The 27,439-nt window shown below is 40.3% G+C and overlaps 1 protein-coding gene across 1 annotated transcript; it reads right to left on the bottom strand.

Moving 5' to 3' along the window:
* Window positions 1-3,916: 3,916 nt before the first annotated feature.
* On the bottom strand, window positions 3,917-24,703 carry EXOSC7 (exosome component 7). Its single transcript, XM_058815759.1, has 9 exons — window positions 24,646-24,703; window positions 23,201-23,302; window positions 22,431-22,525; window positions 17,455-17,617; window positions 12,878-12,948; window positions 8,186-8,309; window positions 7,076-7,231; window positions 4,319-4,498; window positions 3,917-4,207 (listed from the first exon to the last, which is right to left on the bottom strand). The coding sequence occupies exons 1-8, from the start codon at window positions 24,700-24,702 to the stop codon at window positions 4,394-4,396; spliced, it is 873 nt and encodes a 290-aa protein (XP_058671742.1). The 5' UTR covers window position 24,703; the 3' UTR covers window positions 3,917-4,207; window positions 4,319-4,393.
* Between the last annotated feature and the right edge of the window lie 2,736 nt (window positions 24,704-27,439).

The raw sequence follows: 27,439 nt of genomic DNA, 5'->3' as shown, positions 1-27,439 counted from the left end.
AAGGGGCAGGGAGAGAGCTCCTCTAGAAGGGAGGGATCCCTGCCACAGCCAGCTGGGTGGAGGAAATCAGAAAGGGCCTGAGAATCCTTCTTAGCCCTCTGAAGGTACAAGCCAAGGGGCTTCAGCAAATATGATGATATCTCTGTCTAAATAAAGGAGAATAAATCTCATCAACAAGTGCTGTGACATGAAAACAGCCACGCCTGTGCTGCTCATCTCACCCAGATCTTGAGATCAGGATAGCAACAGAGATGTTCACAGAGCTTGAGAGATAACCACAGCTTTATTAAAAGTGTTCCAGTCGATGAAATGGAGGTTTAAACCATCACCAGGGAGTCATTAGCAGTATGTTTGAGATTCTAATGATGTTTTGCAGCAACAGCAAAAACATCTTTGTTCCTGGATAGCTAGAAATGCAGCTCCAAGAAAATAGCTAGAAATGCAGATGCAAGGAAAAGAAGGAAAATGGAAAAGAACAAAGGAAAAGAAGCCTCTGTGACGCACAGCTATCAGGAGCAGCCACATTTTGCCTTAGAAGGAAAAGCTGCCTTGCATGGGCAGGGAGTGCAATGGGGCAGGAGTGCACTAGGAGACAAGGGGAGCAGTGAGAAATTAGAGAGGCTGATGGCTGAAGAGATTCAGTACCCACTGCAGACCTGCTCTTGCATTTTTCTCCAGGGTGTTAAAGGAACAGGGAGAACAAAGCTCTGGGGTCAGGACTGGAGCACTCAGTGTCACCAGTTGCAGCTTTGCTTCTTCTACTCTCTGTGAGCCACTGACCACAGGCAAAGTAAACCAGTGCCACAGCAGGGCTGGAGAACACCCTGCTGCTGAGGAGGGCAGTGGCATCTGCTGCAGTTCAAAAGAAAAGCTGGAGGCAATCCTAGCAGAAGTGGGTAAGCCTCAGTTAACTGCTGCTTACAAAACAAATGCAGAAACACCCTATTGTCTGTGTTAAATCAAGGTGCCAAATCCCTTGAAGAGAGACTTGCACACTCACAGGAGCTGTGAGCAAGCTCTGGCTCACACCAATTTGTCTTTACACCAGGCTGTGCTGAAGGAGGGCTTCATTTAAAGCCTGACTGCAGGTGGCACAGCCATCTCCTCCCCACTGCCTCCAAATGGCAGAATGAGCTCCCCTCTTCTCCCCAAACTGCACAATTACAGTGTTGAACTGTAGCTGTAAAACACAGGGTGACAGAATTGCTGGGCTTGGGTCCACTGACCTACAGCCTGGCCCTCCTCTGCTTTGAGGGGAATGCTCTCCCTGTGAAACAGGTAAATTGCAGGTGTGTGCTTTCTAGGCAACATGAGTAGAAGCCTAGCAGGAGTTTGTAGACTCCTCATCTCTAGTACACAGCTTTCAGCCTCTCAACACTCCCAGCAGAAGCAATTAATTTCTGGGACAAACACAGAGCTATCCCACTCCACAGATGTTTCCTCTTAGTTCTACTGGACTCAAGTCAATGAAAACGTGGCAATATCTGCACAGCAACAAATGGAACTTTCCACCAGCTCAGATGGGAACAGGAGCATTCTGAGTTGAAATCTCTATTAAAATTCTGCTATTTTTGTTTGGAAGAGAAGGGAGGGGTTAAAGGGAGCTAAGAAAATAGAAACTGGCCCTTAGCATGCCTGAGAACCACAGTCTCACAGATTTCTTGGCAAATACTGTATCATCTGGGAGAGCTGTAGGACCTTTTACCCCTGTCAGAGCTTTGTTTACCCATCTGGGACACAAGCTGGTAGCAGAAAACCTCTGGGGGCAGCTGAGACCAACTAGCAGCTCTGTAATGCTTCTGGCTGGGCTCATTATTTTTATCTCAGCGGTTGAAGCAGGCCCCATCTGAACTGGGGTCACTCTCCTCATCCCTGCTTTTCCATGCCAACAGATGGGAAGCAGTGACACAGAAGGAACTGGACCCCTTGGGACCCCCAGTTCACTCTGTGCCTGCATACCCAGCTACAGAAGACCAGGGGGAGGACACACACGTGTAGGGGAGGCACTGCAGAAACTGGCACCAGGTTCATTTACAGGGTTGCTCTGAGGAAGTGCCTGGCACCAAGTCTCTCTCCTGAGCACACAGCCTGGATCTCAGAGGGCTAAATATTGGCCATCCTGATTAAGAACTGGGGAGGGAATGCACATGTACTCCCCTCTGCAGAGGCGTCAGTTCGCACACTTGAAACACAGTGATGTTTCTTTTCCCACCACCACCTCCAGCTCTCATAAAAATATATTTAAAATTAAAAGGATCTGGAGAGGGGACAAGAAACATCTTTAAGTGATGTAACTTGCAAAACGCTTGGACATCCTTCAGCTGGAAAGCTGTGTAGAAATACACTATTCATATTACAAAATTCACCCTGAGTGTAACTCAGGGCAGCTTTTTTGTCTCCAACCACAAATCTGCAATAAAACATTCAGAGAATAGCTGAGGTTCAAGACTTGCAGTCTCATTTACATTAACCATTTTCTGCAATATTATATAATAAATGATAAAAAACCTGTCTGTGGTAAGTGTAAGGTTGTTTAAAGGGTTTTTTCTCCCTTCAGTTTTCTATGTTTTTACAAGCAGCTTTGCATGGCAATGAGTGGATCACAGCTACTGTAAAGCTGATGTCAGGTCAGTGTTTGCCTCACACAAAATAATTCTGCTGAAGTGATAAAAGACAATATGTGCACTCATTGTCACTTCTTGGCTCTACTACTGTGTAGCAACATTACAATCTACCTAAACCATTGCTTAAGGGACTGAAAAAATCCCAACCCTTTGAAACACAAACCTTGGGCAAATTTTGGGGGATGTTTTTTTTAAGAATCTGTCTGCTTGTTACACTTCTTGTTATACCAGAAATACACAGTGCTGTTGCAGTCACCTTGAATAACTACATGTATGAGCTCTAGCAAAAGGACTGAAGAGATCTGGGAACCTTAAGCACTCCATGTATTTTAATTTTATCATGAGTATTAGTTTGAGCTGTAATAGGTTCTGTCCTGTATCTTCAGCTTTCCTTCAGCAAAACCCTTCCTCCCCCTTTCCCCACCAAACATGTTACAGTCAAGAGAATACTCTTAATCTGATACTATAAAATTAAAACAGAAAATTCAGAAAATGTTCCCTGAGTAAGAGCTAAGTAACTCCTGGATTATTGTAGCAATTTCTGCGATAAAGTTTGTTCAAAACAATCCTTAACACTTGCAGATGAAATATCAGCTTCTTAAAAATCAACTTCTTCCTTTGACTTTTTCCATCTGCTGTCTCTTCCTATCAAGCCAAATAAACACCTCTTACTCTCTGCTGCGCCATCCAATTGATGTAGGGAGGGAATCCACACCTGGTGATGCAACTTGTATCCATGCCTTACCTGTAATCCTCTGCTTTTCTTTGTGAAGGACTGACAGCCTCTATGCTTTTCCAGCTGAATTAAAGACCAACTTAGTTTTCCATTTACCTTGGTCATGTCCCTTCTCCTTAGCCACAGTGAGATGTTTTGGCTGGGTTACTATTGCAGCTGTTGGCAAAAGGGATTGGTGGAGCTCTAGGGAGCAAGGAGATCACAGCATATACTGAGTTGGAAGGAACTCACTGGGATCATCAAGCTCAACTCCTGTACAGAACACCAAGAGTCACACCATGTGCCTGAGAGCATTGTCCAAACACCTCCTGAACTCTGTCAGGCTTGGTGCTACTTCCTGGGAGAGCCTGTTCCAGTGCCCAGCCACCCTCTGGGTGAGGAACCTTTTCCTGATCTCCAACCTAAACCTTCCCTGACACAGCTTCAGGCTGTGTCCTTCAAGTCCTGTCACTGGTCACCACAGAGAATAGTTCAGTGCCTGCCCCCCTGCTTCCCCCTGTGAGATAATTGTAGACAAATCTTGGTTTAAAATATGAAATATGAACTTGGGACCGTGTTGTATTTATAGTAAAATCTAACCACATTTTATTCAAAGAATAGTAAGGTAATTTGAAGGAAAATTTACAGCTAGTGCTGCTCTCATTTGTGCTGCACAGAAAACAACCCCATGTGCATTCTAGAGCACAGCAGCTGGTTTACAGAAGTGAAACACATGCAAACAGAATTAAATGGAAAGTACACCAGTCACTCTGGAAAACAGACTCAAGCACTTCCCAGGCAACAGCATTAACTGCTGCTGCTGCACTTCCTGGGTGCCAGCAGTTACTTGTATGGAAAGCACCTCAAATTTGCTTATTTGCATTTAACTGTAGCTTTCTTTATGCTTAGTAACATTTTGAAAGCCTCTTAGACAGGAGGATGGCTCTGCTGGAACAAAAAAAAAAAAAAAAAAAAAAAAAAGACCTTTTCTTTATATACAAACTGACAAGATTGCAAAATGAATTAAAAACAGTTTTGAACATTCAATAAAAACTCATCCTAGAAATCCAACTTTTGGTCGTGAAGTCCCCAAATTCTCTTCTTCATCCAGAATCTTCTGAAGGGCTATGTGAAGTGACTTGCCTACTCTTTGTCCAGTCTGCAAAGCAAAGAAAGCAAAACAAACCTGAGACATATGTTTATTTGCAGGAAGACAACTCTTACGGAACACTTCCTTTTGACAAATATTTTCCTTTTGATGATTCATACACACCAGCTGGTATCTTAAAATATGCTTTTAATTTAGAAAAATCATGGTGGTGAAAGTTTCATTTTAACTTGATTAAGTTTTGGAAAAACATACACACAAAGCCAGTGCTCTCATTCATCACAGAAGCATTCCACAATCATTAATACCAGGTCTGTGCATCACTGGATCACCCAGGAATACAAATTAAATTCTCATCAGGCAGAAGCACACATTAAAATTAGCCAGCACACAGAGCATGAAGCAATGTTCTAGCTGCCAGAGGACAAGAGACACCTGACCAGCAAAGCAGGCTACTAACAGAAAGTTCAGCAGACTCTTCTGAATGTGTTCAGAATCAGCAGAGTGAATTTAGGCCAGCTGAACACCCTGTCCTGTGGCCAGAGAAACCCAAAATGCACACTGGCTGCACCACCAAGCCACTCTGTGGGCAGATCCTTCATATGATGTGTAATTCTGTCCTGTCCAAGGACCTTAAAGGAGTTAACAGAATGTTTTCTTTACAGAAATAAACTCCAGCAGTGAAAACCTAATAGAATTAGCTCCAGCACTGACCTCTACTCATCCCACATGCCCAAGTATACTGTGCAAGCTACAGGGCAGGGAAACATTGGGCAGTGGTGAAATAAAGATCTTAAGGTAGTGGTGCTCATTGGAGCTTTCCCAGGGTCTCTCTAAATGACCTGAAATACTGACTGCAAACAGAAATAAAAAGCCCACTGCCCCCTAGAGAGCCAAAGGCAGACTATATTAAAATGAGTTTATTGGCTCCTGATCTATGCAGCAAAGCCTAGGCCAGCCACACAGCTGACACAAAACTCTGTTTCACCTCCTGGTGACAATTACTGAAACCATGCACAAACCTGAAAATAAGCTACATTTTTAACTGAAGAGTCAGGTGTCAGAATATGGCCAATGGTACCAAAGGAAATTGGGAAGAGCTTTAAGGATGCATCAGGGTAGCTGTCAATCCTAGAGATCATGAGTCAATCCAAGAGACCATGAGTCAGGCTACATAAATGGAGGGGCACAAGAGCAAGAACTGTCACAGCTCTGCACTGGGACAAAGATCACTGCAGCAGTCCAGAGTCAAGAGGGCTCATAAACTCTTCCTTAAATGGAGGACAACATCACTCACCCCAGGTTAAAGTGAGTGGGAACTGTGCAGAGCTTTGGTATTGACCCAACACTGTTGCCATCATATTCCTGCTTGCCTCCCTAGTGGATTGGATGATAAACTCAAAAAACACCTTATGCTTTGGCAGCTTCCCAAAACTCTCCCATGAAACTCCCTTCCTAAGAGGTATGTCCTATGTCCTAGCATGTCTGTTCTCTACCAGTGAGGAAAAACTGAACATTCTCTGACCTGCAGCCAAATCATTCAGGAATAGAGGTGTCAGAATAGGTTACTCAGCTCCTCCATTGGGCATTCCCAGGCCCTTTTGTTTTTCTTGGATGTTGAGTTTAAGGCAGGACCAAACAGATAATCTCTGACCTTACAGAAAACATCTCGGGGGTTTTTTGTGATCAGCTTTATCTCTCACTCCGGCAGAGGAATTAGATAACACCTCTCTACCCAGGTAAGGGGGATGAAAGGCATGTTTGAATGCCAATAAAAAGCTCACTGGTACCACTGGGATAAGCACTCTGGGATGACATTGTGATGCAGTCAAGTGCCATATATTCAGCAATTCCCTCTTGAGACCAACTGTTGTCAAACTTGGCTCCAACTTCAGCATTCCTCACTAGAGCCATGCAGAAATTATCCACTCCGTGTCTCTAGGAAAGAGGGCTAGCTTGAACTATAAAATTTTCATTCTGACTTTCAAGTTCAAAATTCATTTTTCTCTCATGCTCAAGGCCAAACTCAGGCATGAGAATTTAACTGGAGAACAGATCTAAGAAGAGCCTGAAGAAGGGTTTAAAATGGATCTTATATGAATGTGGACAATATCCAGATACTAGTATTTTTGTGAAGTAGGGACAGATTGTAAACTCAATAAGGAAGCAAAGAAAAACAACAGTAAAATGAGAACAGTACATTTATCATAAAGCAAATGAGTTGTGCTAGAACACCATGCACCATCAATTCCAAACACCTTCTCTACTCTTATAGGGACTTTACCACATTAGAAGTTTTGCTCTTTCATTCTTTAAAAGTCACAATAGAAGAGGGAACATGTTCTTTAAAAATACTCTCAAAGTTTCTCAGCTTAAGCTTTACTTTCTTACAGCTGTGAAGTACTTGCCTGAAACAAATGTGAGTACCACACATTTCAGGCATCTAGAAGTTTAGACAGTGTCCACTCACATTAGAATCTGTTTCAAAGACCTTCACAAAGTCCCCTGTGTACCAAATCAAAGCACCAAGGTCTCTGCTCTGAAAGCCTTTACTGAAGCTTTCTATACACCCAAGCTCCAGTTCATCCAGTATCAATCCAAGACAGTCAACTGCTCAACATTCCTTACCTCCATCATTTCAAAAATACTCTCAGGATCCAGGCTACCTTTCCCCACCTTCTTCATAGAAGTGATGGCACCTTTACTGGTCACTGAAATAAGCAGGCTTGCCAAAGAACAAGCTTCTTCCTGAAGGGTGGCATCCACCACGTGCCTATATCCAATCTGCAAGTTAGTGACAAAACAATGCATTAGTTTGCAGTTCTCAAAGCCCCCCCACTGAGAAATCAAACTGTGAATGGTGGCTTTGTTACTTATCCACAGCCTCCCACCCTAAAAGCATGTGGCCTTTGGACATAGTCAGAGACTGACTTAAAAGCACAGGATTTAAACAGCTTCTGACCCCAAATGATGGGTAAACAAACAACAGAGGTGAGATAAACATGTCACTATTTCATACTGTTTTCCTTTCTACCATCCTTTCATCTGTATGAAACTCCATATTCATCTTTTCCTGCAACTCTAAGTATAGACTCTGCTCCCCTCTACATGAAAATTACACATCCCAAGACTCAGGTGAGCCCTCACTTCAGCAATGGCCCCTTCTACTATTTATGCAAATTGCTTAAAAGAAATGCCAACCAAACTTTCAGGTGCTTCAGCCAATCACTAACACTTGCAATGGAAAATGCAGCACCCATAACATCAACTGTGCTAGCTGTGTGCTATATATGGAAGACAAAAGCCTGTTGGAATGGGAAGGGATGGTATTGCACCCATGAAAATGGAGTTCTGACCTCAGCAACAAATACTCAGCATGTAACTCCAGGCAGATCACACAACCTCCACTCCTGAACACAGTGGCCTCTTGTTTTAACATATTGAGATATCTGCTGCTCTGTATCTTAAGCAAGGAGCAGATGAAAAATAATAAACAACTCCTCTTCATGCAAGAAGATGCATTTCAAGAATTCATCAAGTACAAACCTACAATTCAGAGGTGCAAAAAACCCTGTTATTCAGTAAAAGTTCTTAATTAGGAGGCCAAAGACAAACAAATATAGACATAGAGAACACTGCCTATTTCTGTAACTCTAATTTTATCTCTAAGGAAGAAAATAAATGGCAGGTGAAATTAACAGGAACTGGAGTCTCTAGGCAGAAATTTGTCAGGCTTACTTTGCTTAGTGTGACAATGCAGGGCACCTCATCTACGTTGAGTCGAATACAATCGTAAGGGTCATCAGACAGCTCAATCTCTTTGGTGCCTTCCTCATCCTCCAGAACACGCACTTTGGGTATTCTGTGGAAACAAAAGGTGCAAAGTCATTGCCAGAACACACTACAAATACAGCTGTTACACAGTCACAACTCCAGGAAGTCCCTGTTCTTCTAAATGAGCCAAAATGTTTAGCAGAACAGTACAGAATGTGATCAAAGGATTAACAACTCACTCGCTGAGACTACAAAGAAAACACTCTAAGTGGGAAGATATTTAGGATAAGATTATCCTATTAACATCATTCAAACAGTTAAAATTTGAGCTGTTCTTTACACTGTTACATGGGGAGAAATTAGTTTGGAACTTACACAAATCAGTTCTGAACAATTCTTTGTATGCACCAGAATGTCACAGATGTACAGGAGACAAATTACCAAGACTTAATCCTTTTTTTCTGTGGTTCCCAACCTGGCAGACAACAGTAAAGTTGTCAGCATTACATCAGTTGCATTGCTTGGCAAAAGTGTTGACATGAGTAGCAAATACAAGTAGTAAAGCTGTTCAGGAAAGAATAGCACCAACTAAAGAGATCTGGGGTGAAAAGGTGACATTACTAAAGTCCTTTCTCTAGCAAGATGAGAAGATTGGCAAGACACTCTACTGTTATAAGGACAGGTATACAAGCAATATATAACGTATCAGGATGAAGAAGTGATGAAAATCCAGGCAGAAATCCAAGAAATGCTTTCTTCTCAGTTGTGAATGATGAGCTCTCTCACAAATGAGCCAGACAGGCTCTTTATGGCTCCTTATCAGTTGTACATACACTGTATTTGTGACAGCCATCTAATGGAAGTTGTACAGAATGATTTAAGGCAGTTTCCTTAGCATAGTGAATAAAATAATTTAAAATAATTTAGTAGAAGATGGTATCTCAAGCTGCCATGAGTGTCAGCATCTTATACACCCTCATTTATCCAGGTGCCTGCTAGGATGGAGTACTGACTGAGACACTTGGCATTACTGGCCAGTAAAACACACACAGAGCTCACCCACACTACTCTCTCTTTCACACATTTGCACCTGAAAACTAAGTATTTCAAGGTGTCCCAAGACAGCTAACTTCAGTAACCACAATCTGGTTTTATGTTAGTGCTTTTGCAGTAGCATTGTGTTTTATAACTAGACTCTGGAGGTTACATTCTTTTATGCCCTCTGTAACAAATCTCTTCTTTTAAAAGAGGAGATATGTACTCATTTAATGAACATTTCCCCCCACCAACACAAAGTGATTTTTATTGATCCTTGGAAGAGTATTGTAGCTATCTGGGGCTAGTACTTCAAAACAGCTAATGCTGCTCCAGTGACAACAAATTCCCTGCAAGCACACTGGCCTGAGCCAACCCAAAACTAAGACTTTGAGTAAGCAGAACAATTGTGATGTGCACTTTTCCCAGAAATGAAACTCCAAATGTTTCAACTCATTACAAATGCATCAAAGCCTATTTTCAAGTTTAAAATATTCCATTAGAAGTTGATGGAATAAAGTCACAAAGTGACTAACCCTCAAGCTACACAGGACAATGGACAACACTGGACAACAGTCCAAGGAAGAGGTGTATGTGCCAGAGTAGCGTTTAAAAAACAAAGCAAGATTCTAAGAAAATCTGTGAGATTAAGCAATTTTTAACTCCAGCATAAAATGGCTTTGAAACCAGAGCAGTGTTTGTCTGCAAGAAAAAGTTGCCAGAATTAATATCTGAAAAATGCCTGCAAGGAGCTTTTTTGGCCAAGAACAGATGAGAGAGGTGTAAATTAGAAATACTGCAAAGGCAAAAAGATCATACACAAGCATCACAGTTGCATAAAAAGGGGGTAGATGGACAGAAAAACTATGCAAAGTGAATGTAGCATAAAGCTTCTCCAGAACACTGTAGATTTCTTCTCCTAGCTTGTGAATATTTATCTTAAGAAATAGCTGTACATGATTACTTTACAACTTTTATTTTTCTATTTTGATTCCTGCAACTAATCAGGGCAGAGATCTGTACAGCAAGACTCAGTCCTGTAACAAACAGTGCTCTTTTCTTTGTGTGCAGATTTCACAAATGCAGAACCAGTCCCACCCTTCCAAGCAGGCACTGGTTCTGCCCCTACCATGCTGTGCAGCAAAAACCTCGGTGTCTGCAAGGCTGTTGTGTTATAAATTTTGGTGGTTTTGTAACTTGCCTATTTTCTGCAGCCTCAGGTTACAAGCAGGCAAATTCCACAAGACCAAGTTTAATGTCCTGACACAGTAGCTGGCTGCACATTTTGCAATATCTACTTCCATCATTAATAAATCCATCCTCAAACATCTGGGAGACATGGGTAAGGAGAAAGCCTGGTATCTGCTATCTTGTGCACATGATCTTGATGGTAGTTTTTAGAACTCAATGAACAATACAAAACTGTGAGGAGTTTTGTTTTAAATATTCCCCCTAAACCAGTTCTATTGTCATTGTTCCATGCCTGAAGGGGAGAGAACAAGTCAGGTCAGGCATTCAAAGGATTTAAATCCCCTAAGTCTTGAGCAAAATTCCTTAAGTTGTGATGTTTGATTTACTTAGCTCTAAAGCAAGATGGGTCCACAGATATTACAAAAATGCTTAGAGCAAGATTTTAAATTGAAGCTGAAGTTTTCAAATGCCTATCTGAACATCTAAAATTTTGTAGCTTCAAAGAAACAGCAGCTTGAGCTCCCTGCTCTTTGTTCCAATGCTCTAGTCAAGGCTGGCAAAGATCTGAAAACACGTAGAACAAAAACTTAGTTGTAAGCAAAGTAAGAAAAGCAAGTAAGAGTCAAAGAGGGGACACATGTAGAACACAGTTCAGAACACTTAATCTGAAGCAATCTTCAAACTGACATCTTTTGTTGTTTGGAGAATAATACTTTATAGAGAACAGGCAGCTACTCTTAAACAACCTTGTGTCAATCCAAACAAAGCCCAGTAGCTACAAAGGGAAAGGGAGAGAATGAGGACAACAGGTTTTCACTTTGAATTTCACCTCTTGACTTTCTGAGCTTGTATGAGGTGAGCTGTACTAGCATTCCCTGCTCAAATCAACAAGATAGGTTTTCAAAGGTAAAAACATCAACAGGCATTGTCTTACTGTATCACATTTTGAAATTATAATCAACTTCAACAAGACTAGTGATGTTTGCCCTTAGCTTAAAGATTATATAAAGGACACAGTTGTCAAAGGAATAAAAATAAGTAAGAAACATTAAAATAATTATACCCTCCATCATGTTGTCTACATTCTTTTATTCACTTATTTCATTTGCTACTTTTTATATGATTGTCTCTCTTTATTCTGGTTAAAGTAAGAAAAAACCTAGTTATTTGTAAATAAAGTATGAGCTGTGGATATGCAAAACAACTCACATGGTGGTAACTGTTTTAACTGTATGACTTCTGCATCCTGGCACCTCACACACAGAAATACAGGCATTTCTTCTTTTTACTGTACTGCCAGCTCCTTTGTGAGACATTACATTTCTAAAAGTATTTTTTAATGTTATAAAAACAATCTACTGTTAAAAGTTACTGCTGAGAATTTGATTAACATGAGAAATTTCTCAGCAACATACAATTTCTAGTCTCAGATGGGTAAGTCTCCCCTTAGCCCTTTTGAAGTGTTTATAACCTGATATACTGCCTGTCTTCAAAAGCTTATTTTCTTCTTTTTGCATGTACTTTTCCAGATCTAGTACTGTGACTCGATTCCCTGATAAATAAGCCAGAACTACACTAGTGACTAGCAGATCGCTAATTAATGCTGAAGAACAATCTGAGAGCCACTTTTAAAACATTTATTCTTGTAGGAGTCAAGGTTTCAAACCTCTACCAGCTATTTTTGCCATGTAAGTTTTCTAGCAAAGCCATTCACTAGGTTGTTTTTCTCAAGGGTGCTATAAAACTCTGTATTCCCTTTCACCTGCAGATAAAGAAAATAAAAATAACATAAAAAATAGTAGTGAGTCTTATTAAAAACACACAGAGAAGACTTGCATCATTCATTCTACTAGATTGTATTTTCCCATTCTTTGCATTAAAATGCATGGAGCAAAGTTCTTTTAAAGACACATCCTTTTCCCCTCCCCACAATCTCTCACTACCACTTTTTTCAGCTTGGTTTTAAAAAGAACTGCAGGCTGACAGTTAATGAGAACAAAATCAAAAGTGGAAAACCAGGGCTGATTACAAATCAGTAGTCACACTGATAGAGGGCTTCTTATTCAGGAGCATCACACATCAGTAAATACTTCTTATTTCAAACCCACAAGGCATCAACACCAAGGCCTCCAAATGCTTGCAACAAAACCATATGGACAACACTACTTTTGTGGATCTGGCTACAACAAAAGTTATATTGTGAACATGACTCTGCGTAAGATGCCATATGACACTTGATCATCAGAAACTGAATTAAAATAACATTAGTTCATGGTACTTGCATGCAAATGAGTGTCTTGTATCTGAATGCAAGCTGTCTTGGGAACTTATTTAAATAATTAAGCATGAAAAATGTTTTGCTCACAGAGAATGTTTCTCTTCCACTTCCCATGCCACTTCTACCCACATGAAATAAGATCTGTGCTTTACCTTGTGTTAAAGAGAGCTGCCTTCACTGCGATAGAAATTGCATCAAAGATGTTCCCACCACATTCCAATAACTGGGGAAGAAAAGGAGAAACTCTTTAAAAGAAAATCAGGCTAGTGTCTTTAAATGAAGCCTTTATTTAATTTAAACCTACTTGAAAAGGAAGAAAATTAATTACCAGAACAGGTTTTTAAAAAACAAAGTTGTCTTTAAAGCCTATCTATGAAAAGAAACAGATAGGAAATTAGGATTTCAGCTAACTGTATTATACATGCAAAATAGAAGAGTTAATGCACTTCATAATAAAATTAATGATAAAATTTAATAATAGAAGCTGAAATGAAACCACCACTGTTCTTAATCTTCTTGTGCTAAGGTTCTGATCTATACTATGGCCAGAATACCCTTTATAAACTCATCACATTAATTCTTCAGTGTTAAATTAAGCCAATCAATTTTCTATATTACATTTCAAAGAGGAGCCTTTAAAAAAAACATCAGATAGCCAAAACCAACTAGGAGAATTGGTTTCACAGAAGAAACACACACTGTCACCGAGAACATGGTATGGAAAGCAAGTTATATAAGGAGTAGTTATGAAGGCACATCATGATTTATTCTCTTTATGGGAAAGAGTCATTGCCAGGTTTGTCTCACAGCTGAAAGTGATCCAAGGAGAGCCTGATGTCAAAGTCTTGCAAATGAGTGTTACCAACAAGTGAGGTGTATGGAGGGAGCCTAGCTCAGCTTCCTCCTGTGAAAATTGGGAGAACAGCAGTCAAAGGGAAAAGCAGCACTGCATACAAGGTAAAAAGGGAGGGCTTCCCATACCACTAACACCTTCTGCAGACTGCCAGACCAGTCCGAGATGTGTCTGTCCATAGCCTACTGTCACTTCTCTGACAAGCCCAGCTCCCAGCTGCCATTTCAGTACTATTTCCTGAGGACACACACACACACAGAGCAGGCATTTGGATCTACTTCAGCAAGAACATATGGATGCTTCTCTGCAACATCAATCTACGCTGTATGATGAGAGCAAAACATGTTCTGCAATCCTGATTACATTGATTGTTCTTCAAAATTTATTTAAAGATGAGATAAACTCCTGCACAGGGAGTAAATCATAAACGAGATATGCTGTAAAGACAGTTACTTTTTATGAAGACAGACTGAACAGTGTAAAAAGAATGACAAAAAGTTGGGATAGAAAGCTAAATACAAAGGTGATCAGATTATTTCTTTGCAAGCAGCTGCTGGATACAGAGAGGTTAACTTGCCCCTTTCAGTCATGATTGGATTTTACTTGCTAACACAATAAGCCCCACAATATCTGTGTTATTAAAACACAATAATGGGATGTGCCTGCACTGTTGCTAGGCTGGTGTTCAGGCTGCTGTTCTAAAGCCTTATCTGTACTACAGTGGCTCCTAGAGGCAAGGAACACTGCCTGCACAGAGCACGGTGCAACAATTCCTCCACAAAGCAATGAACACTTTTCTCAGCTCAAGCACCTTGTACTGACATCCCCCCCCCGTTTATTTAATTATTTTTAGGACTAAGAAAGTCTCCACAGCTGTGAGTTATGGGAAGCAGAGGGGTCTTTTCTGCTTTTAATTTAATGCTTTTAATTTTAATTTACTGATATGCAAGTGAAAAAGTTATGGGAAAGAAAAGACAACACATTATTGACCTAACCTAATTCAGAGAAGCTTTTCCTCCAAATGTAGATTCCTAACTTCTTTTTAATCAGACTAGGGGCAGGGGAGGGGGAAACAGAAAAGATGAGGAAATCCTGGAAGGTGCTCAGTAGTGAACTGCAAAAATTTCAAGAGAAACTGATGCACCCTGTCCTCCTGACACACAATCTACTGTGACTGGATAGGGAATGATAAGAGATTGTACACTTTGATTCTCCTTGCTTAGCCCAGCAGGCTGCTGGGGCCATTTATGGGGAGAAGGCTATACATATATATCAAAACTCACTCAAAAATGCCTAAAAGCTTCTTATTTCTGACATCAATGGCTAGAAAAGGAAGAAATTGGGGGAAACACAGAGAGGGTAAGAACAGGCCTTTGTGGTACTCCGTGTTGATAATCTACTATTTGGAAGTGGAACACCTTCCAATATTAAGAAAAGAATGCATATACTCTGAAAGGTCGAGCTATATATTCTCCACCTTTGACATGTATCTCAATTTGTCCATGTGCCTGCATCTTTGTGGTATGCATGGCTGAAGTTATTTTTTTTCATTCTGATTGTACAGAATTATAGCATTTCTCAAGTACACTGACCACTAGAAAATATTTGAGAGATGTTTTTAATTGATGAAGCTTTTGCATGACTGCAAAACACACTATTTCCTCTTTTGAGGCTGCATGTGTCAAATTTTGTTTACACAGAGGAGCTCAATATAGGTGTTTCAATCAAACTGCACATGGCTAAATTGCATAGGAATGGGGTATCTCCAGGCTCATAACATTCTTTGTGGATCTTTGTCTCTTCTGGAATGAGAGACTTGCAGACAAGTACCTTCACACCTGACTGCAAGGTACCAGTATTTTCAGCTTTATGACAGATTTTGAGGTTTATTTTCCCTCCAATTAAACTATGCAATGCAAACACCAATGTAAAGAATTTCCAGGAATTCTGAAGGAAAATATCACCCAAAGGACTCTCTATGAGTGTTGATTTTATATTCAGAATCTGTCTCCCTCAAATGACAAATAATATGAGTTGCTCCTTTTATCAGCCCAAGTGTCATCCTTAAACCACACTCTATAAAAAGTAGAATTCTATAGGAATGATTCAGCAACAGCAGCTTCAGGAAAATCTGTAGGTGTCAAGCACCTACACTGTCACATGTAATATGATCACATACTATCACATGTCTACTGTTTAGAAAAGGAAATATTACAAATATGTCCAAAAAGTGAAAATACAGAGGGAAAAAAAAAAGGTGGGGGTAGAACAGAGCAAGAGAGAAATGTTAACACTATCTTGTTCTAACTGTACCAACTGCTCTTCAATGGCTCACACTCAAAATACCTGCAGAATAAATATAACATCCAAAAGACTCATCCAGTTTAGAGTCATAATTATGAACCTGCAACAGATTTTTTATTGGCACTGTAAAAAGAGCTAAATGTAAAATTCCTCACATAACATAGTGATGCCTTGATGCCCTGATGTTCATAATTCTGATACAATCAGTAACATGAAAACAGGGAGGCTGTTTTTCTCTGTAACTGTAGATAATCTACAAATCTGTCCAGGAAGAATCAGATAATGACCAGCTATATCTCAAAAAAAAAGCTATACAGAACAGTGTGTGTAATTACATATATATATATATACACACACACACACACACCGAGGCAGGGAAGCAGACTGCTTTATGAAAGTCTTTGTTTATGCAGTGCCTATGCAATATTTAGCAGCATGCTGCTTAAATAAGCATTGCATTAAATATTCTGTACCTCTGCCTGTAATTACCTAGTAACTAAAGGCCCCAGTGTGATTTCTCAGAACTAACACTTCATTCTCCATTAAACCTTGCCAAGCTGCAATAAGCCAGTGACTTGGGCTGTTAAAGCACTCAGCAGAGGTACATATTCCATCATTTTGCAGCTGGACTGTTGTACCATATCTACTCTAATTAGGCTAATGCTACTGCATTTTAAATACCTAGTGAACTAATTTTCACATTTATTTAGGTCTTAGTCTAGATGTTCCTGTATTGTTCATCAAACCCCTGTATTTAATTTTCTGGCTGTACAGCTTAACATTTTGCACATTATTTCACAAGCCTTAATGGATCCCTGTAATATCCCTTAACATATTTTCACTTCCAAATTTGATAAACAGAAACTCAACTTTGGACCAATAAGAATTGGAAATAATGTTCAGGAGAGTCTGACTTGCAGACTTCTGTTGAAATTCCCATGACAGAGTGCTTTAAATGCAGCATATTTGGAAATTGGGCTGCTGCATTCATCAGATTTGTATGCATAAAATTCAGTGTCCATTATTGTCATGGGAACAAATATTCAGTTTATCCTCTATGCTTAATATACATATACAAGTTTCATCAAAAAGCACCTCAGCTAAACCTAGCTGTTGCCAAAAAACTTTCTATTTTACTTTAGTGAATTAGTTGTGATAAGAGTACAAAGAACCAGAGAGATGGACAGTTCTGTTAGGGCTAACATATACCCATGTTCACTTGAACAATGTATTTGCTGCTACATCTAGCTTGGAAAAGAAGTTTATCCTTCTTTAGTGGCAATTTCCTTGTCAGTATAAGATCACTGATTTTTATCTGAGACACATTCAGAGTATTCAATGTTTTATTAGTTCTGCAGTAGAACACCACCACCAAGAAGAGTAGAAAAGGAGCAAGCTGGAATTAGTGATGAACTACTATAAGTAGATAGAAAAGTGCCATCCATGCTGTGATACATTATATCACATAATGAGAAGCTTTTTTTTTAAACAAAGAAATAGAAAAGGTTATGCTAAGTCAGTCTCTGCCTTAGAAACATTTTGCTGAATCTTAGTTTTCATTTCTGTACTTACCAGTACATCCACATAAAGAACCCAGCAGTGCTCTTTGGGATTAATACAAAGGGATTTCAAGTCTACACTGTTCTCACAGCTGAATACTCTATACAGTGTATTTGCTATATCTGTGCCAAGTTCTTCTCCTCCCCGGCCTTCCAACTCAGGAGAATTTGAAGAACTAGATAAAGAAAGAAAAGAATACTTTCACTTGTGAAGGAGCAAATACCCAAAGAACATTTCTTAAATATAAAGCATTAAAAGTATCTAAGGATTTATTTGTACAAGAATAAGCATCCTATCTGAAAAGGAATTATTTCCATTTTGCATTAGAGAAGGTTTTGATGCAGATAATATACTGACATTTTGTTACAAATACTAACTAAATTCCACTACTATCTTCAGTTCCCCAGTTATAATTAAAGTAAAATTTGGTGAATTCTCTCAGAGATTATTTCTTAAGCACTGCCAGCTTCTATCACCTCTACTCTTAAAAAAAAAAAAAAAAAAAAAAAAAAAGGGACATCTGTATTAAATTCACAACAGCTACCAAGACAGCCTAGTGAGAGTTGAATGTTCAATTATTAAGAGACTGGCTAAGAAGAGACAGATATGATGATATGACAAGTAGAATACTAATTTCTTGTAAGTAACATGACACATGACTGCCTGACCTTAATTGGTAATTTCTCTACTGAGTGTACTGTCTGCTATCAAGCCCCTAGAAGAAAACATGTCATTACTCTCTGCAGCTTATGGAGAACAGCAACTAAACATCTTTTCCTGAAGCGATCTGACAAAGCGTGTAGTCTTCATTCCCTGATTCCAACGTAAAAAAGTATTTATGAGCAGTCATGCAAGAAAGCCCTTGGGTGCTGGGGTTTGGCGCACAGCTAAAAACTTCTAACAATAAAAGAAAATGAGCCTACAAAAAACCCCCTAAAAACAAAAAACCAAAACAAACAAAAAACCCAAACAAAAACCAAACCAACAAACAAAAAAACCCCATACAAACAAAAGCCAAACAAAACAAACCAAACAAAACCCACCCCAAACCTAACAAAAAATGCCCTGCCTCCAAAGAACAATCAAATACAGCATAAATGTCCAGAGATGCATATACAGCAAAACAATGAGCAAATTTTCCATACCAGCCTCTGGTTTATAAGAGAGGGCAAGAATACTCTCAAGCAGTGGACCTGTAGCAGCATTGCAAATCTTGTTTTAAAATAAACCAGTCAGACCTCTACCAAATTAATCTCTCATTGGAGAATACATCAAAGGAATGGTTACACAGAAGCAGTTTTGGTCTGTTCAAAATCAGTAATGGCCATGCCCCATATTCTCCTGGTGGGGCACTGCACTGCTACAGGGCACGTCACAGGGCAAATTTCTCATGACATGTACATTTTGTGTCTGTATGATGATACAAAACACCAGGAATACAAAAATACAGCAGAAAACTAGGTCTTGGATAATAATCCCTTCACCTTAAAAAAAACCAACCCAAACAACCAAAGATTCACATTATCAAGGTGTGACTTAAACCATCAAGTGAGCTGTGCCATTAATAGCGCAAAATCTATAAACTTACATATAATTATCTACTATTATTCTTACCTCACAGTAACTCTCCCAACTTCTTGTTTTGCAGAGTTGATGAAAACTCTGCAAGACAGATTTTTCTCAGTCAGGAAGAACTACTGGATTTTATAGAAGTTATTTACTGCTACTAGAAACATAGCACTATACATGCTTAAAATACAAAGAAACGTTGCTGCCAATTAAGCACCGATCTACACTTCCAAACTGTATTTGCCACACGAATAAGCACTGCAAGTGTGACACACAATATTATTCAGGGTTATTAGACACCAATTTTATGAGATAGGATCTGATTTAAGTATAACTCAGCGCTGAGTCAGGTCTTCAGGTTGTATTAAACAAGCATTTATCCATGGAAGCAGCTTTTATGCAAGTTAACACGATCATTCTGTTTAAGCCATAGTTATGCAAGCATTATGATCCCTATGGCAAGCTGCAAGAATTATGCAAACTTCAATCTATGTCTCATTATTATTTCTAAACACAAAGTTTTATCAAATGTTGTATTTTTTTTATTAAGATTGGATACTTTCTTTGACAGTGAGTAGAAAGAACCTAAGACTCAATTGGAATATCACTGTACATTTCAAATCTTATTTCCATTATCATTTTAACACTTAATTTCCTTGCAATCACAATGAAATAAAGAAGCAAGGTTAGCAGGATATGATTGTAACTATTTGGTAAATACTGCCACCTAATGCCTACAGATTATTGCAGTAACTTACACTGGGCAAAATTTGGAAAGAGGATGTCTCAACAGACTAGAAAATGACAAAAAACTTTGCTTATGGAGAACAGAAAGAACTTGGTAGTGGTACAGAATTTCTATGCCAAAGCAGCATGTAACTTTCCAGACTACCAAAATCATTTCAGTGACACATTGCCTAACTATCAGAGATTCCTCTTAAAGCATAATGATGCTTCTATCACTGTATTCAGATCTCTACTGAATTTCAAAACTCCTCCTGTTGCCAGTCAAAATCTTTGTGTTGCAACAGTTACACATTTCTCGCTTACTGCTCAGGCCATAAATATACTGTAATCTACAGATGGTCAGATCTGGACAAATACACGCCTTGCTTCCCTAATTCCACAAACAAAATCTGATGCATTCAAGGAATTCAGATGTCTGCTTTTCTTCTTGTTTCTATTTATTAGTTTGAAAGTGATAAATCAGATCGGCCAGAAAGCTCAAATGTGATACAAGCAGACACAGCAGTCTTTCAGCATCAAGGGCCAGGATGGATGTCTTCTCCAGTGATGAAAGGTAGGAAGAATACCACACATATTAGGACATAGACTTGTTTTATGGTAATTAATTTCTAGGATCACAAACCAGTGCCCCTAAAATATTCCCCTCCAGAGATTTGCATTAAAGTCTGTCTCAAAATGGGACTAAGTGTGCTCCTCAGATTTCAGGTAAAGGACTCAGAGCAGAATAAAGAGAAACAGAAGTTTGGAGCAGAGAATTATACACATGATCCAGCAAATTATTATTTTCATCAGTAAAAGAAACCACGAAAGTTTCAGGAAATGAGCATTTTAAGATAGCAATCACTGCAGTCTGAGTTTTTATTATTAGCTTCAGCAATATAAAAGCCAAATAGAACACACAGGAACTTCACCAGAAGATTCAGGGTATGGAATTCTGCTCAGTTACTACCACCCAGTGGCAGTCTGGCAAAGCATCAGGGTACTGACAGCAGCTCATTCCCCTTGACAGAGGGAGGCTGCCTCCACTTCAGCTTTTGTTTTTTGCATCTTTCTGGAAGCTAAAGAACACCTTTCCCCATGCCACAAGCATGTGACAAGTGAGTACAATCCTCTAAAGTTCAGGCCCTTGGATCCTGTTGTCACAGAAATTAAAGATTACTTATTTCCTGAACTGACTAAATCCAGCTCCCAAAGATTGATGCACATCTCCCTCCCAGCCCATGAAGCACAGATTAACAGAAAATGCAACTGAACATTAATCTAATGAGTTGAAGTTTTTCTGATATCTGTTTCCATACACAAGTATCACAGAGCTGCCATATGTCCACAGACTACATTTTTAGGAATGAAATCTCCCTGTTGTCAGTGGACTTTCTTCATATAGAGACAACCAGAAAAAAGCCCCAAAACAATAAACATGTACCACTTAAGACACTTCATACATGAGGTCTAACAGCAGGACCACATTCAAGATCATCTTCCCATCTGATGTTTTCTGAACAGCAATTGTAAACAAACTATCAATTCACAGGTGAGTGCTTTCCTTTAAAGCATAAGTTTCCACAGTAAACTAGAACATACTGATGTACAGAGGCAGTCTTAGATAAGGCTGCATAATGTGACACACCAATGTTAAGGCAGATACAGACAATTAGGTCAGAAAGATTATCAGACATACACTTAGTAGCACTCATACCTTAGCTTTGACAATGGTATATTGCTTTAATGTCAGAGTAGCAACATTTTTTTTGTTTTTAATAAAAATGAAAAGAGATGTCACATGCAAAGCGGCCAACTTGACATGGCCAAGGCTTTTATGAGAGGTCCCCAAAGCAATTTAAATCATAAAGAACAGTTTTGGGTAAGTCTGTAAGACATGGATACTGTAGTCTCAGGCAGGAGACAATTTAAACTAACACTGAGACGTCACTGTGCTATCTCAGAGCAACCTGAAAACAAGAGTTCTCAGTTTGCTTCTAGCTTCTTCCATAATCCAAACACTGTCAAGACTGTAAGGATAAACAACAGTCCATTTGTAGCAAAATGAAAGAAATCTGATTAAAAACAAACACTCTTTTAGTTAATGAAAGATGGATTCACTCATAAATATATAACTAAAATGTCTAATTATTTTTTGCATCTGAAATTTACACTGGGGATTCTTTTTTTTTTTTTAAGTTTTGTACTAAACACACTTCAAGCTTTTTCCACTGTTTTCACAGACAAAGTAAGCAAACCTTTAAGTACAGTTAAAGTACAGTCTGTAATGCTCAATTCTTTTCTTCCAGCTTACTTTTTTTGAAAGAGATTTTCTCTATTTTATCATGGTAAAAACAACAGCTAGACATTTTAGTCAGGAAGTGTGGCTCCAAGCGTGTGTACTTGAACCATTACCCTTTTCCAGCAGCAGTGATGCTATGCAATTTGGGACTGTTTTATTTAACCTTTTTTCATTCTTTAACTCCTGCTGATTTGCTTCTTTTGGATTTGCAAGACCAGCAGAAAATTTCTCAACATTCACTGCTACTGAAACAGTAAAATAATTGTTTGTAATACTCAAACCCCTAGAGGAGGTTAGTGGAATGAAGGCATTAACTTCTGAAGAATGGCAAGACCTGATTAGTCATTTATTCCAAATATTACATGATTTCATTCTTTCTTAGTATACTAACCAGTCAACAAAAAATTCCAGGTAACCTTCATTTGGTTTCTCCAACTTTGGTGTCCCCATTTCAGCTTTTATGCCGACCAAGATATCAGTTTCTCCCTATTAAAACAAAAACACATCACACAACTGGAATTACAAGTACAGAACTATTTGTTTAATTTAAATGTCTATGGTAAGCTGACAGTTCTACCTTTCAGTTATCAGATTGTTCTATCAGAGCAAACTTAAAATAACATTTTTTGTAAAAAACAAAACGCTTTAGAAGGACAATATTAAGTGTAAGAAGATTCTTCAAACAATTATCATACACCTTACCTATCTCTAGGTTACAAAGACTCTTAATATCCAAGACTACTTCTGCCATTTTTGCTCTGTAAACAGCTCTTTCTGCAGAACTTTCATAATGGTGCACAGTACATTCATTTTCTTCTTCTTCAGTCAACACGTCAGAAATAGTTTTGCTTCATTTTAAAGGAATAGAAATTTTTGCCCCTCCCAGAAACTAGGCACAACAGCGACTTCAGTTTTCAAGATTAAATGTTAGATTAGTTCAGACGGAAGGCTGTCCAGGCCCTTTACAGTAAATCCAGCTCAAGCCAGCCTGAACTAATTATACATCCTGCCATTATTTCCATATCCCATAGTTTCAGTTACTGCTATACCCATACATGTTATTGCACACACAAACCTATCTACAAATAGCATCAGATTAACTAGTCACATGAACAAGCAATTTCATCAGCAAGGTACCCAACCCCTAAGAAATTTACCTACCAGCTTTACTCTTGCAGATCCACTTGTGTTTGATACAACATCTGTTTCTACTTCTGCACATCTGTAGTCTTCACAGCCTCGACCATCTACACGAAGGTCTTCCTAAGTATGACAACCAACATGCTGCTAAGGGAATCAGTAATGAAAAGCAAAAGCAAAACAAAACAAACAAACAAAAAACCCCCACCACAAACCAAAAACTGTGACTTTAAACTTTCCTTCTCCCACACCAAATGCAGCAGTAAAAAGGATATAAAAGCAACAGCTTGTAATTTCACCACGGAATACAAAAGAACCAACTATACTTTTTAATTTATATCTCATTTATGTAGAGCTTATAACAAGCAATCAGCAGACTGACATGAATTGCACCAAGTCCCTCTAATTCCCAAAAGAAAGTTTCAGATTTCATAACTGTAAAGGCCTTGGCTTTAATTGGTACTTTACCTAACACAACCCAGCTCCATCCTGGCATAGGCAAGTTCAGTACTTTTACATCAGTAATTAGGACCCCAGCAGACAAAAATAATACACCAGCCTTCCAAATGCTTTCATCCATTTGTATTCCACAAACGAGCATTACACATCCTCTGATACTATACAGCTTGTTCCCATAAAAACATGTTGTTTTTCAGTAAACTTCAGTAAGAATACAATTCTTTTCTCTTTGGGGCTTCTTCTTAAGCACCCTTCACTCTTCCTCCTTTGTGCACTCATGTTCCTTTGCTAAATTACAGGCTAAAACTCTATGCAATGGCAATAACTTGAGGAACAGCCAGGGAAGAGCAAGGAAAGAGGAGCAGAAAAAAAAAAAAGCAAGAGGGGACAGAAGGATATTAATCTCTTAGAGATCATCCAGTAGAGGGCAATGAAGATGGTGAAGGGCCTTGAGGGGAAGTGGTTTGAAGAGATGCTGAGGTCATTGGTCTGTTCAGCCTGGAGGAGACTGAGGGGAGACCCTACTGCACTCTACAGCTTCCTTGTGAGAGGAAGAGGAGGGGCAGGCACTGATCTCTCCTCTGTGGTGGCCAGTGACAGGACCCGAGGGAATGGCCTGGACTTGTGTCAGGGGAGGCACAGGTTGGACATCGGGAAAAGGTTTTTGAGCCAGAGGCTGGCTGGGCAGTGGAAAAGGCTCCCATGGTAAGCGCTCACAACACCAATCTCGACAGAGCTCAAGAAGCATTTGGACAATGCTCTTAAGCACGTCGTGTGTCCCTTGGGGTGCTCTGTGCATGGCCAGGAGCGGGTGAAACTCGTGGCTTCCTTCCAAATCAGCATATGATGTGATTCTGTGCAAACAAATCCACGTCCCGCTCTCAGCCTGCTTCCCGTCCCAAGGCTCGATGTGCAGTGATAACTCCAGAGGTTCGCCACCAGACACAACGGGGGAGGGCTCCCTCCCTCCCTCCTCCCCAGCCCAGCTCGCTCCGTGCCGCCGGTACCTGCACGCCGTGCACGATGTAGAGCTTCTCCGCCTCGCTCAGCACCACGGACGCCATTCCCGCCGCCTCCCGCCCGCACCTGCGCAGTGCCCGCTTCCTGCCCGCCTTCCTGCCCGCCCTCCATCCGCCCGCCGGCACCGATAGCGGGGACGCTGCCGGCTATCCCGGGCTGGTGCTCCACCCCGCCCAGCCGGCGCCGCCACCCCACAGCGAGGGCTCCCCTTGCCTGGTGGCCAAGCGCGGGGTGCAGCCGGGACGCCACAGAAACCTTTCACGTCCCGCTCTGGACGCGGTACCCACTGGGCACGCCGCATCCCGGAAAGCGTCCCGTCCAAGCAGCTGACCCTCGCGGTAAAAACAAATCTCCCGCTTTCTGCCAAAAGCTCCTCCAGGAGGCTGTGGAAGCATCCCGGTGCACAGCAATGGATCGCATGGTCATAGTTCTCTGCGTTTCCTCATTTTCCTTGCGGAGTTTTTAATCTCAGAAAGGTCCAAGCAAGGTGCGGTGCGCGGGGAAGGCTGGTGCGGGAGCAGGGAAGAAACCAAATGCTTTCCTTAGGAGATTCTCATTGTGAAAAACGCCAATCACTTGTTTTTAAAAGTTTAATTATAACAAAGTGGTTATAAAAATAGTAATACAATTACAGTAATAATAATTTGGACGATTTGAATTAGGACAATATGAGACAATAGAGACAAAGAGTTATGGACGTCCGGGTACCTTTTTCTGGGCAGCACGAGCCTGAAAAAGGACACACGTTAACAGAGGATTAACCCTTAAAAGCAATGGCCTGTTGCATATTCATACACTTCATACATGATGCATAAATTCCATTCAAAGACAAGATTCTGTCTGGTCATCATCAACTTCTTCCTCTGAATCCTAACAGTGCCTTCGAGGCGGGAAGAAGTTCGTTTCTTCTGCTAAGAGGGCAATAAATTCTTTTTCTCTGAAAGATTTAGGTGTCCTGTGGCTGCTATCTCACTGCGAGTCCTTTCTTGAAAAAAAGTATCTTACATAGCATAGTTTCTATTTTAACATTTCTTATAACCTAAAACTATATTCAACACACTACTTAAGAGAATTAATACAGCATTACTTTCTAACACAACACATATAATATTCATTTTAATGTTTGCGAAAAACCAATCATAAAATACGAATTTTTCACATCTTGGTCCTGTGCCAGATATTGCTGGGAAAGTGGCGTGGGAAATGTGATTAAAAACTCACACTATATATTAAAACAATAATTAAGGGTTGGGTTTTTTTGACAGCCTTAATTGAAAATTTCATAACAGTCATTAATGTAAGTTTGCATGCTTTTTTTGCACAGCTCCTGTGTGATAATTTTCAGAGTATTTTAAAAGATTCTATCTTGACTTCACACTGATGCTTGCTTGGCTAAAAATGATCCATGGCTCCCAAGGATTACTCAGCACACTGCCAGAGTTTATGCAGCTTTCCACAACTCCTTGTTGTACAAAGCATTCCTGGCTGTGCCTACTTGAGCAGGTGGCATGATGCAGTGGGAGCAAACAAGAGTGATGGATGGTTTTGGGAGTTTTAGCTTGGTCTGGTCCCATTGGCAGGCTGCTTATCAATCAGCAGTTGGGGCAGAGTGGATGCATTTTTGGGACTCTTCCCATAGCTTATCTGCATCTGAAAGGAGCCACATTTCTGCACACTAGGGTTGTATGGGCATTGCTTACTGCTTCTTGGTGGGGAGAGCCAGCAGTGGAGCCTGGCAGAGCTGGGAGCTTGGGTAGCTTGTCCTCCCCACTCACCCTAGGGAGGTGAGCAGGGCCAGGTCTCCTTGCTGGCCTGCAGGGGTGCCAGACAAAGGCAGTTCCCATGCATGAAAGGCCCTGCTTTGTATGTTCTCTCTGAAACAGCATCTGCCAGTGCTGCTGTCCAGCACAGCCTAACCCTTCATTTGACTTGCAGTGCGATATTTGTGTCCTCACATTGCACGGTGTGAACCAAACAAATAAGAAGAAATCAGAAACTCTGTGAAGATGTGAGTGAATTCTTGATCTGAAGCAGCGTTAATGCAGATGCACCCTATGATTTCCACTGAGAACATAGAGAGATGACATTCTGGCTCTCATCTTAGTTCCTGACTCCCATGGCTCAGCCCACTGCAGCTAATAGTTACAATTGCCAGGAAAGAGTGATGTGTTAATTTTTTTGCCACTTCTGCCCCCCCCAGCTTGGAGTCTACCTAATGCTAGTCAAATTCTTGCACAGTCCAGAGGCTCAGCTAGCAAATCTTGCTCACATGCAAACAGCAGTTTTTCGAAGGTGGGAGGAGCCCAGGTTTGGCTCGTTTTTTCTCAGGGCGGGCAGAAGGCAACCTCTTGCCCTAAAGAGCACTTCTGAGGACATTCAAATTCCAGCAGAAGGCAGCAGTGAAGCTTATCATACAAAAAAGGATGCCACTTGTTTCTTGGGTTTGTTTGGCTTTGTATGTTGGAGTTTTTTTTAAACAAAGGAAAAGTATCTTTTAACTTCATTGTGGTAAATGAATGATGTGTGTTGGCCCACGTCATGGTTTGACACTGGCTAAACACCAGGCACCCATGAAAGCTGTGTGCTGATCTCTTGCTCTCAGCTGGGCAGAGGAGACAAAAGAATGCAACGGAGAACTCTTGAGTTGAGGTGAGAACTGGGAGAAACTCAGCCCTCAGAGCTCTGTCTCTGAACATGACACCAGCAGTGGAGCACTCTGTCACAGAATCACAGTCACAGAACGGGTATGGTTGGAATGGACCACTGTGGGTCATCTGGTCC

The sequence above is a fragment of the Ammospiza caudacuta genome, chromosome 1 (genome assembly GCF_027887145.1).
Source record: "Ammospiza caudacuta isolate bAmmCau1 chromosome 1, bAmmCau1.pri, whole genome shotgun sequence".
Classification (NCBI taxonomy): Eukaryota; Metazoa; Chordata; class Aves; order Passeriformes; family Passerellidae; genus Ammospiza; species Ammospiza caudacuta.
This window is presented reverse-complemented; position numbering and strand designations above follow the sequence as displayed.

Coding starts and splice junctions, on each gene's coding strand:
- EXOSC7 (XM_058815759.1), bottom strand. CDS start 24,702: ATGGCGTCCGTGGTGCTGAGCGAGGCGGAGAAGCTCTACATCGTGCAC. Junction 22,526..23,200: donor GATCTGCAAGAGTAAAGCTG/GTAGGTAAATTT, acceptor TTGTTTTAATAG/GGAGAAACTGATATCTTGGT. Junction 7,232..8,185: donor GCATTGTCACACTAAGCAAA/GTAAGCCTGACA, acceptor ACTAACTTGCAG/ATTGGATATAGGCACGTGGT.